Consider the following 12943-nt stretch of genomic DNA (forward strand, 5'->3'; position numbering starts at 1 on the left):
TCCTTTATATTTGGTTGTCAATTAGAGATCTGAATCGAAAGCTGATAGGAACGTCTGTTGGACCAAGGTGGACCTAGTTTTTACTTTACATTTCAATGTCATTTAGAAATCTGAATCAAGACCTCATTGGAACTTGTGGTTAAACCAAGCTCGACCTAGTACATTATTTATATTAAGACATCTGAATGAAGATCCAATATCGTATCTGACCGTTTTGAATATATATAGTCGTCAAAATGTGAACGTCTAAAAAACATCTCCTTTTAGACCTTTGGTAGACGTCTTAGTGACTCTGAGTCAATGTTGACCCAAAAAAGCTACGCTTCTACTTTGAAATATCAAACTTGTTTTTTGTTTAATACAATTTCCAGGAATGCAGAAGGTTTTCGGAATAAAACTGGAAGTGCATGAATAACTTCATGCCCAAAAAAGACATAATATTTGGAATGAAATAACAGACGCTTCCATAATGTTTTAGTGATAAGGACTAAAAATAATTAAAATCACAGTTGACAGGGGGAGGGAGGCACAGTTTGATTACCGGTATACTGTATTTTTCAAACTATAAAGGCGCACCTAAAAAAATAAAAATGCACATTTTTTATTGTTTTAAGTGACTGTATTTTCCAAGCTGTAAGGCACATCCATAAAACACTTATCGGATTGTTTTCTACTTTTAAGATACCTTACTTTAAGTAGATTTCTTAAAAGAAGTGCACACTGTTATGAGTGGCAGTCAGGGCAAAACGTCAAAAGAAACAATAGAAGAAAACCATCCATCCATCTATTTTCTGCACCGCTTATCCTCAGTAGGGTCACGGGGGTGCTGGGTCCTGAACTGGTTGCCAGACAGTCACAGGGCACACAGAGACAGACAACTAACTCGCTCTTTCACACCTAGGGACAATTTGGACCAGCCAATTAACCTGATAAGCATGTTTTTGGAAAGTGGGAGAAAACCGGAGTGCCTGGAGGAAACCCACGCAAGCACGGGGAGAATATGCAAACTCCACACAGGAGGTTCGATCTCATGACCTCAGAACTGTGCCGCCGATTCGCTAACCACTCAACCGCCATGCCGCATATAAGAAAACCATTTTCTCCTAAAACGTAAGTGCCAGATTAATAAAACTTGCTTTCCTAGGTTGGATATAACATTCAAAAATCTAACATATTTTCTGAACTATTAGACGCATCTTAAAAAACTAAAATTTGAATTTTCTAGTAATAAGATACTGTATTTTCTAGACCGTAAGGTGCATCAAACTGTGAATTTTGTAGTTTTAAGATACTGCAATTTCCCGACTATAAAGTACATCCCAAAAACTAAAATTGGAATTTATTTTCTAATGTTAAGATACTGTATTTTTGGACTACGAGGCGCATCCAAAAAAGAAATATTTTTACGTTATACTTTCTTTTCTTGACTATAAGCCGCATCAACAATTTGATTTTGTTTTCTAGTTGTAAAATACCATTTTATCCAGATTATAAAGTGCACCTACATAACAAAAAATTGAATTTTTGATGCACCTTTCAATACAGAAAACACGTTATTTTGGGGAGGGGGGCTGGCTGTATATTTTTTTTTTATTGTCGTAGCACGATTGCCTTGCAGCTCATCCACAGGTTGGCGAGCCTGCCTGCCATCTTTGTTTACACAAGCACGCATGACATTTTGGGATGAATAGGAAATGAAAATCATGAAAATACCTCCACAAGATTACGCAACTACTTGATTAACCCTGCCCCCCTCCCCAACTTTAACCAATCTCCATGCACGCATTCATGCATGCATTCTTGCATGCATTCTCAAGCTATTGCATGACTGTGGGAATTCCCTACGTCATTTTGCCTTCTACGCGACCCCCCCCAGAAAAGACACGCACGCCCCCTCCCCCAGCGTGCACGCTCGCTTACCTTTGCCGCAGAGGAACCCTCGCGTCGGGGCTCCTTCTTGTCCCCCGGCCGCAGATCCTTTTCCCCTTCCCAGAAAAGAGGCGAGACGGGCGGGGTACTCGTTGCCCCCCTCCCGCACCCACGCAGATGGATGGATGGATGAGTCAATGGCTGGATGATGCATGCGAGGATGCTGATGTAGACGAGCACGCGTTTGCAAATAAAATAAAAAGAAATGAAAATTATCTACCGGGATGGGATTTGGGGTCCTGATAGCTGCAGGTTGGGGCCCCTCCCGTACAAGCATGTCAACGTGACGGGTTTTTTTCGAAGCCACATGACGTCTTCAGGGGTTCCTGTGCACCACTGTTAGGGAAAAAATGCTGCTACTTGCCGCAGAGCACGAAGGAAGGGTTTGCAGTGCAATAGCGCCCCCTAACAAGCTTTTCGGGGAAGTGCAACAAGACAAGTTTGGGTTATTTTAACCGTTACATAATTTTACGACGATTTGAAATATATATTTTTTTATCATTACAATGTGTAGCTTACGCCGTATAACAATTTTTGTACGGGATTTCTTTTTACTATTGCTGCGTAAAATAAGCAAAGCCGAATTTCCTGCAACTGGGGGTAGAACAAAACAAGATGCAGAAATAATTGTTAGAGTCCTTTTTTTGGTAAATTAAAAAAAAAATGTTTTGCACAGGTTATCTTAGTTTTATTCTACATATTATGTCTTGCTGTGAGTAAATAGGTGCTGCGTTGTTATATACTTTTGGGAAAAAGTGCCTTTCTCAAGAGAAAAAATGTCCAAATCAAGATCATGAGTTTGGCAAAAATGCTGTTTTAAAAAAAAATATCTGCACTGTGATTGGTTGATAGACAGTGCTGCTTTCTACGAGAAGTTGATTTCTCAATTTGGTCCAAAAATTTAAATTGTTAGTGTGAAAATATTATAATGTTGTTTTCATTTCGTGGGTCGGATTAATAAGGGTGTTGGGCCGTATATTTTTACCAAAAACCAGTCTAGATGATAACAATAATGATAAAAACCCCCAAACAACAATCAGCCTCAATCTACTGTGTCATCACTACACCAAAGCCAGAAGTGAGTCGCGCACCAATTTTCAGTGGGTCGAGGGCCCTTGCCAAGGCAAAATAATAGTAAGTAAAAAGCAGAGGGTCAATTAATCTTCTTAACAGTAGATGGCGACAATACCCCTCCATCTCTTCAATCAGTTCAACAGTGCGTTTGAGTGACCACATCTGATTTTTTTATATTTTTGTTGGTTTTATTTCCTTTTTCGGTCCAAAATTCAGGGTGTTGGAACTGAGCCCAAAATTCAGGGTGTTGGAACGGAGCCCCCTTTCCAATGAAGCGCTAGCCACTTGTGGTGCTAAATGACTTGTAAACGACCTGATTTTTTTATTTTTACACGTTCATGTTAGCGTAATCTTTCGTACGGAAGATTACGATAACGCGAACGAACGATTTACGTTAAACATTCATGGTAAACATTCAGGGTGTTGGAACGGATTAAAACGATTTACGTTATTTTTAATGGAAAAAAAGGTTTCAGTGATTGAACAAATCGGTTCTCGAACAGGGTTCTGGAACGGATTATGGTCGACAACCGAGGTTCCACTGTACTTAAGAGAAGTTTTAGGGGGTCGCCTATATGCAATGTAGGCTTGTATGAGACTATATACAGTACTTGAAGTGGTTTTGGTTTAAAAATAAAAACATTTTTTGAGTATATTCTACTATATCTGCTTTAAACTGCACAATCCTTTCATTAAATTAAATTGACAAGTGGAAATATTGATATCTTGATTAGAGATGCAGCTTATACTTAGAGTAAAATGGTAGGTCCTGAAGTCAGACCAGTTGAAACCCAGTGCACTTAGATCACTGCAGATGAAAATGACATTGTCAGGATTAGGAGTCAAATTAGGAGGTTGCTGAACAAACCTGGGCCCAATCTCCACATGCCTGCCCCTAATTATCTCAAGACCTTATATAGACTGCTTGGACGGCACACTGCGTCGGGTCATTGCGTTTGACACTTCCATCCTGGATTCTGTCACCATGTCACGTTGGGTTTTTGTCTCTGGTTTGGACACTTTGTTAGTTGTCTTAAGATTTGGCATGGTTTGGTTTGTTCCTAGTTTTTATTCACAAATACCGTCCTTTGTTGAGGAATGAGTGGAGAGGTGTTGTGAAAGGATAGTGGGATGTTTGGACGCGTTCTAAGGGATGGGTAGGGCACCCGTATGATGCGGCAGGGGTAAACCAGTGAAAGCTGTCGGGCCCTGCTGTTGAACAGAAGAGTGCGTTGTGTCACCCTGACCAAAGTGACATGGTCGCTTTCTTGTGCCCTGTTTCATCTGGAGGGACGAAAGCATGACCAACTTGGATGCTGAGGTGCTTAACTTGTTTGGGTGTTTGGGCATTTGGGTTGGCCATGGTCCAAAGATTTTTGTGTGTGGGTTTTTTTTTTGCTACTTTTTCCCTTTTTTTCAAATTTCTTTTTGTTTTCTTGATTTTTGTATGTGTTGTCTTGCTGTCGGTCACCCCTCTCGCGGGACATGACTAGGATAGATAGATCCTTTGTTGAGCACAGCTGCCTCCATTTGCACTTCCCTGCATTTGGGTACACCTCTGCAAACGTGTCAGGCATAGGAAAAGGCATTGGGTTTTATTCCATTAACAAACTACAGTTAGTCACAATACCAGACACTAAAGTTAGAGAATGGAAAAAACAAAATCGTCCTGAAAAATATAAACACAACTAAACCACAAAGAGGGAAACAAGTCTTTGATGTATCTGATAATGAATCAGACTATTAAGTACAACAAATGAATGGTAAATGATCTGCATTTATATAGCGATTTTCAAGTCAATGAAGACTTCCCAAAGTGCTTTACAATGTGCTTTCACTTACCCATTCACACACACTCACACACCAATAGTGGCCATGCAGCCATGCAAATAAATACATTGTAATTTTTTTCTGTATTTTGTTCATAGTTTACATTGTCAAATGATTTTAATCATGGCCCCACCTATTCAACAACATTTTTCGACTGATCATTTATTGCTCATATACCGCAATAAATTACTATAGACAATGTCGTGTGATAACAGATCTAGGAATTTTCATTTTTTTAAATTGAATCATGCATTTGTCTGGTGTTCAGTATAACAAAAATATTTCAGTAAGCCATAAAAGGTGCTTCCTTAATAATTAGAAAAAGTTGATCAGAAACCAGATACACCAGGACAGCAACATTTCCGAGTCCAGAGTCTCCTGCATTTATCGTCCATCTGCAATAAAATGATCCGTTATCACAACATTGCATCATGGGGATATCGGAGGACAACACGAGCGCTATAAGTTCATTTTTTTTCCATTCTGGCTGCCATGAGGACCGTCTTCCTGGTGTTTCTGTACTTTCTCTGCATCCAAGTGGGTGGAGAAAAGGAATTTAAGTTTCTGGCAAATCCAATTTTTCTTGGCAGCACAGAAAAGACGAACAGTTACCAAACGGTTTGGGAAAAGTTCAACGGGCAGCCTGAATCCGAACGGGACCACCTTCTCAATGAATCCTTCCCTTCAGATTTTCAGTGGGCGGCCTCCAGCGAGTCCTTCAAAGTGGAAGGGGGGTGGGCAGAAGGCGGAAAGGGAGAAACCATTTGGGATCGCTTTGGTCACCAAAACCATGTTTATGACAATGCGACCGCTGATCAGGCTTGTGACAGTTACCACAAAGTGGATTACGACGTCTACATATTACGAGGTCTTCGGATTAACACGTACCAGTTTTCTATCTCCTGGGCAAGGATTTTTCCGTCCGCGTATCGGAGGAGTCAATCCCAAAAAGGAGTCCTCTACTACAATCGACTCATCGACGCGCTGATTGAGTCGGAAATCCGACCGGTCGTCACCCTTTACCACTGGGACCTGCCCCAGACTCTGCAGGACCAGGGAGGTTGGACCAACGATTCCATTGTGGAAGCCTTCAAGGACTACGCCGACTTCTGTTACTTGACATTTGGAGACAGAGTCAAGACCTGGAACACGTTCAGTAGTCCTTGGGTAGTTAGCCACGCGGGCTACGGTCTCGGAAGTCACCCGCCACAAATCAGGGATTACGTGGTGGCCTCCTATCAGGTAAGATTTGACAAAAACTTTTTATGCTACCGAAATGAAGACTGAATTTAGGGTTTCTAACTAGGGTCCAAACCTGATATTAGGGTTTTAATGTGAACTTAGGGTCTAAAACTACAGTTTTAAACTTTGGTTTTGTTTTAAAGAGTTATTGTGGTTTTGAACTAAGGTTTCCAGCTAGGGTTTGGGCCTCGAATGAGGGTTTTAAATCACCTACTTTCTCTTACAGGTGACTCACAACATTATTAAGTCACACGCCGAGGCCTGGCATGTCTACAACGACAAATACCGAACCAGACAAGGCGGCGAGGTGGGAATCGCGTTAAACTCTGATTGGGTAGAACCTTCAGATCCTTCCAGACCTGAGGATGTGGAAGCGGCACGCCGTTACCTGGACATTATGTTAGGATGGTTCGCCCACCCGATTTTTGTGGACGGAGACTACCCAGCAACACTGAAGTCTCAGATTGCTAAAAAGGACAAAGAGTGTCCTGATTCCAAACCGGCCGTTTTGCCGAGTTTGACCCCCGAAGAAAGTCAAAGAATCAATGGAACCGCTGACTTTTTTGGACTCAACCATTACACAACGCGGCTGGTTAGAAACAGCGATGGGGGTTGCGACTCAGGTCCACAAGCTGTGGGGGACTACAAGTCCCATGTGGACCCATCGTGGCTTCCCACAGGTTCCGACTGGATTTATTCCACAGCCTGGGGTCTGAGAAGGCTTCTCAATTATATCACTGCCGAATACCTTAAAATAAATAAGGTACCCGTGTATGTGACAGGGAACGGCATGCCAACAGAGTCTGGAATGGACCCGTTGAACGACACTACCAGGGTGAACTACTTAAGGGGGTACATCAACGAAGCACTAAAAGGTTGGAACAAAAAATTGTGTACAGCATTGTATTTGTAGTTTGACTTATTCGAAATCAAAACTGGTCTACTTTCATTCTGTTTTCTTAGCAAGACTTCTGGACGAGGTGGACGTTCACCGGTTCACAGTGCAGTCCCTGATGGACGGATTTGAAGGGAGCCATGGTTACAGCCAAAGATTCGGACTTCATCATGTAGATTTTGAGGACTCTGATAGACCAAGGACCCCCAAACAATCAGCATACTTTTACTCACAGGTTATAAAGCAAAATGGATTTGGTGCAAATCCACAAAGTGTTCTCAAAGTGATACCTATACAGTTCAAGCCCCTCTCAAAAGGGTTACCTCCGTCAGAGGTTCCGTCCAAGTCCAAGGTCACATGGGAGAGATTCTCCCACCAATCAAAATTTCAACGGAAGCTTTACCATTACAGCACGTTCCCGGCAAATTTCAGCTGGGGCGTGTCATCTTCTGCTTACCAGATTGAAGGAGCCTGGAACGCCGACGGGAAAGGACCAAGTATTTGGGACGTGTTCACCCACAAACCGGGCTCTATACCAGGGAACGCCAACGGAGATGTTGCTTGTGATAGCTACCACAGATTTCAGGAAGATCTTTACATGCTGCGAGCTCTCCAAGTAAAGTCCTACCGGTTCTCCTTGTCCTGGTCCAGGATTTTCCCTACCGGTTTTCAAAGTTCCCTCAACCCAAAGGCTGTAAATTTTTACAACACTGTCATTGATGAGCTTCTGAGAAACGGCATCACACCGATGGTGACCTTGTACCACTGGGACCTTCCCCAGGAGCTACAGGACCTCGGCGGTTGGGAGAATCCAGACATGATTGAAAATTTCTCTGATTATTCAGATTTTTGCTTCTCCACTTTTGGGGACAGGGTGAAGTTTTGGATGACTTTCAACCAGCCGCACATGATTGCGTGGTTGGGATACGGACTCGGAGAAATCCCCCCAAATATTAAAAAACCAGGAAGTGGGCCTTATCAAGTAGCACACAACCTCATCAAAGCCCACGCTAAATCTTATCACATCTACAATGCAAAGTACCGCAAATTTCAGGGGGGTCTGGTTTCCCTGGCGCTTGGTTCCGACTGGGTTGAACCACAGGAGGTGAACGTTCACCGCGAAGTGGTGGCTGCCGACCGCGCGTTGCAGTTTCAACTGGGCTGGTTTGCCCATCCGATTTTCAAGAACGGCGATTATCCCGAGGCCATGAAGTGGCAGGTCGGAAACAAAAGCGAACTCCAAGGTCTGGCAGAGTCCAGGCTACCCATGTTCACCCAAGAAGAGAAGATGTCCATCAGGGGGACTGCGGATGTCTTCTGCTTGAACCATTTCACCACAAAGATAGTCCGCCATGGCACTGCTCGACTGACACCGCCGTCCTACGAATACGATCTGGACTTGATAGAGGAAGAAGACGTTGATTCACCAACGACAGCGGTCAAAAACCAGAGAGCTGTGGCATGGGGTTTGAGAAGAATCCTGAACTGGGTCAAGATAGAATACGGAGACCCGGAGATTTATATCACTGAGAATGGTGTTGCCACAGAATCCAAGACCAAGGTGGACGACACAGCTAGAGTGTTTTATTTTAAAACCTACATCAACGAACTTCTCAAAGGTAATACTGCATTGCCTCAACTTTTGAACTGAATCTGTTCCAGGTTGGAGGTCCTGGTCTGAATTGGTTAAGGTCTGAAATGAGTTTTCACATCAGAAATCATGGTATCCATTCTGAACCCTATGAATGTCCACCTTTTTCCGAAAGAACGTGATAAATCCAGCAAATTAGTCATAAGCTTGGAGATTTACTGGATTTAACACTGATATATAAATGCATTACAAAATAATCTGATACAAACACATTTTTTGGTCAGTCTTTTAAGCTTGAGTTCAACAGCAGTGACGATCTTTTCCTCAACCCAGGTGCTACGTTTCAATTTACAGTGGTGCCTCAGCTTTGGAACTGAATCCGTTTCAGGGTTGGAGGCCGAGTTTTGAATTGATTTTTCTCATAAGAAATAAATAGCAAAATTAATTCCCAAGAGTTTATATCAGCCAGTTCAGTTAGACTCAGCCGCTCTCTGCTTAACAAGGGCCATCTGCAAGCTGAAATTTCAGCTCGAAGGTGTTCTAAAACCAAGGCACCTTCGCATCAGTTTTATTTTATTACGTAACACATATTTCATCATCAGTTTTTCCATGTCGGCAGCGTTTGCCATGGACGGCGTGAAAGTGAGAGGTTACACGGCAGCCTCACTCATGGATTCCTTCGAGTGGCTCTCCGGTTACAAAGTGGGCTTCGGTCTTCACCATGTGGACTTCCAGAACCCCAACCGTCCGAGGACACCTAAGTACTCGGCTCACTTCTACTATCGAGTCATCAGGGACAACGGTTTTCCTGAGCCAGAGGATGAAAAAATACTTTACAGGAACTTTGCCAAAAACTTCATCTGGAGTACGGCGACGGCGTCCTATCAGGTAGCGTTAGATAGCAAAACGCCGGTAAAGGTCTGTTTACCCTGATGATTTTCATTCCCTACCTTCAGATAGAGGGAGGATGGAGGTCTGACGGAAAAGGTCTGAGTATTTGGGACAAGTTTGCCCACACGCCTCTTCGAGTCTTCAACGATGACAACGGGGATGTGGCCTGCGACAGTTACAACAAAATAGATGAGGACATCGCCATACTCAGGAGACTCAAGGTCACCCATTATCGCTTCTCCATATCCTGGCCGAGGGTTCTTCCCGACGGCACTACAGACTACGTGAACGAGGCTGGACTTAGTTACTACAGTCGCTTGGTGGACGCCCTGCTGAATGCCAACATCCAACCTCATGTAAGTAGACAAACAGGAGAATAAGATGACCGCGCTTTATGCCTTTTTCAGTTTATTGCGCAATTTCACAGTGCCATCCTCATCTTAGAATGTGAGATATATATATATATATGATAGGTAGGTTGCCGTAGTGTTTTTGTTTACTCGCAGACTTTGCTGTGGTTTTAAGCATTCCGTCCGTTGCTTCCTGCTTCTATTAGGTTACTCTGTACCACTGGGACCTTCCTCAAGCTCTTCAGGACATGGGCGGTTGGGAAAACGAGACCATTGTAGTCAAGTTTCGAGATTACGCCAACGTCATATTCCGAAGCCTGGGTCACAAAGTCAAATTTTGGATTACCATTAACGAGCCATACAACATCGCCAATGTGGGTCATGGTTACGGAGCAGCTGCACCAGGTACAATATTATGATAGGTCTACAATCCAGTTTGACTATTGCAACTTCGCAAATGGTCACCGTCCAGGTATTAGTTTCCGGCCGGGAACGTTACCGTACATTGTTGGGCACAACTTGTTAAAAGCTCACGCCGAGGCCTGGCATCTCTACGACGAGGAGTACCGCAGGAAACAGGGCGGGGTAATCTCAATTACTATTAATTCAGATTGGGCGGAGCCCAGGAACCCTTACAAGCAGGAAGACATTGATGCTGCTAGACGTGTGGTGCAGGTCTCAAGTTTTGCTTTTTTTCAACTGCAAAATACCAGAAACCTGTTGGCACTACGGACCAGTTAATGTAAATGAGTGTCCTGTCATTCTAGTTCTATATTGGCTGGTTTGCCCACCCAGTCTTTAACGGGGACTACAGTAACATGATGAAGACCATCATCAAAAAGAGAAGTCTTGAAGCTGGCCTGCCTAAATCTCGGTAATCTCTACTTTTTGTATTAACATTTGTGGAGCTACAAATTTCTCTACCCCTTGTCTCAGGTTACCTGAATTCACAGAACAAGAGATCCAAAGAATTAAGGGCACTCATGATTACTTTGGGTTCAACCATTACACGACAGTCCTGGCCTTCCCTGTGGACTACGGGACCCTTCAGCATTACGATGCAGACAGGTACACCAATTTTCTTGGCATCTTTTCTCTGGCTTTATTGTCCTGAAATCTTGCAGAGGGGCAGGAACGGTGGCAGATCGGACTTGGCTGGACACTGGTTCATCCTGGCTCAAGGTCTCGCCCTTTGGATTCCGGAGGATCTTGAACTTCATCAAGGAAGAATATGGTAATCCTCCTATCATCATCACTGAGAACGGGATCTCGGAACGTGGACCTGTGGATTTAAATGATGTCCACAGGAGCTACTACTACAAGAGATACATAAACCAGGCTTTGAAAGGTGAGTTTGAAGTCTGAGGAAACAAAGACACAAATATTCTTAGCCTTCTGATATTGTTGTAGCATACGTACTGGATGGTGTAGACGTCCGGGGTTACACAGCCTGGTCGTTGATGGACAACCTGGAATGGGCCACGGGATTCTCGGAAAGGTTTGGCCTCTTCTACGTCAACCGTTCAGATCCCAAACTCCCTCGCGTGGCCAAGAACTCTGCAGCTTACTACGCCACCATAATCACCTGTAATGGATTTCCAGACCCAGCTACTGGGCCTCACGAGTGTCTCGAGCAAGAGGTGGAAGGTAATTGTTTTTGTTTGGAGCCTTCAGTTTTTAAATCATTTGGAAGGGATATTGAAACGACTCTCGAGACTCTCGATTTTGGGATGACGAGCACATACTTTAATGGGTTGCGCTCTGTGATTGATTCGGCCTGTCTCCGTTTTTCTACCCCTCTGATGAAGTCATTTTTGTGTGGTTATAGATTACTTTGATCACATTTTATTTTCCTGTTAATGGTCGTGTACACTTAAGAAATCATTCAGTTGGAACCATCTGCAACAAAAAACTAGGGATCCTTTATGAGGTGTAGACTCATCAGCTCTTTTTCCATGTACCAGGGTATGTATTATTTCGGGTTTCGCGTTCCTGGAAACATAAACAAAGGTGCCTTTGGAGTACAACCTATCCACAAGGGTCTTTTGCAGAGCACCCATATACCACATATCAACGAAAATCTTTCATTGAAACCCCTGAACTATTCATGGGGGGGAGTGCTACGCTGATGGGTTTGTCAAACAGGGTGACGTGTCACCGTTCATTTCTTGGAAGAGCGAAAAGTGTGGAAGAGGTTTTGCATATGCCAGGGTCTGTATTATTTTGAGTGTGGTTTCCACCCAAAAAGCAGTTCCTTCGAAAGTTCCAGGTGCCTTTAGACTACCATCTATCCACTATGCTCTTCTATTGAGAACCCTAGATTGTTCATGGGGGAAGGGCTGTGCTGAACTAAGCTGATTTGGTTGGTAGGGGGGCTTGTTTCTGCTCACATCGTCACAAATCCTGGCGTAAGAAAGGACGCAGGATTTTTTGATTGCTATTTGACTTTACTACATATCATCCCTCACCTTTCTTTTGTTACTGTCACACACTGGACAGAAATAGTACTGCAGCTTGTTTTGTTCCCCATGACTTTAGTAATTATACGGGTTAAAATAATTTATGGGGAATTACAAGACGTGTAGACATGCTAACGTGGGACTTGCATAAAGAACTTCGGGTTCCCGGTAAAGGAGTTCTTGGTGCATAATGTTCCTGGGTTATTAGCTCTAAAAAGGGCTATGATCACCTCGAAACTATTTTGGTCAAAGCTGAGAAGGATGACTTTTAAACTTTTCTTTAGAGTTCATCATTTGTATGAAAATGTACAATTTCAGCAGCTTGTTCTGAATATCATTTGGTTTTTGGCTTTTATTACAGGTACGAGCACACCTAGCACACCACCTCCCGCCATCACCAACGTCAACTTCCTTGGCCTCACTCTGTCTGCCGTAAACGCAGAGACCGGACTATACACTCTCTTTGCTCTCCTTTTTGTTGTTCTGCTATCTGTGATTGGTTTATTGTTTTTTCTCTTAAAGACAAAAAGATGGCCTGAGGAAAGCTATGGTATTCAATTGATATCGAATTCAAAATAAAATGGAATGTCAGTTTCCTGAAAATGAATTGTCAGTTCACAGATGTCCACCTCGACACTGAGACTTTTCAGTAATATCACAGATTTAAAGCTAAAATGGGCCA

At 43.2% G+C, this 12943-nt stretch overlaps 2 protein-coding genes across 6 annotated transcripts in view; one reads left to right on the forward strand and one right to left on the reverse strand.

Annotated features, from left to right (window-relative positions):
- The window catches only part of hecw2a (HECT, C2 and WW domain containing E3 ubiquitin protein ligase 2a), a 33890-nt gene extending 31647 nt beyond the window's left edge, over positions 1 to 2243 (reverse strand). For all 5 annotated transcript variants that reach the window (XM_088352419.1, XM_088352418.1, XM_088352417.1 and 2 more), the window contains exon 1: positions 1921 to 2243. The gene's annotated coding sequence lies outside the window, so the exon portion shown is untranslated. The remainder of the gene's footprint in view (positions 1 to 1920) is intronic.
- Positions 2244 to 5325: 3082 nt separating this feature from the next.
- LOC148352913 (lactase/phlorizin hydrolase-like) lies at positions 5326 to 12901 on the forward strand. The gene is made up of 13 exons (XM_088353511.1): positions 5326 to 6075; positions 6302 to 6950; positions 7039 to 8589; positions 9181 to 9449; positions 9518 to 9808; positions 10009 to 10207; positions 10275 to 10477; positions 10570 to 10676; positions 10739 to 10870; positions 10927 to 11150; positions 11213 to 11449; positions 12623 to 12811; positions 12876 to 12901. Exons 1-13 carry the CDS (start codon positions 5326 to 5328, stop codon positions 12899 to 12901), a joined length of 4827 nt encoding a protein of 1608 aa, XP_088209637.1.
- The last annotated feature ends 42 nt before the right edge of the window (positions 12902 to 12943 follow it).

Source organism: Urocampus carinirostris, chromosome 14 (assembly GCF_059441175.1).
Source record: "Urocampus carinirostris isolate Australia breed hairy pipefish chromosome 14, RoL_Ucar_1.0, whole genome shotgun sequence".
Taxonomy (NCBI): Eukaryota; Metazoa; Chordata; class Actinopteri; order Syngnathiformes; family Syngnathidae; genus Urocampus; species Urocampus carinirostris.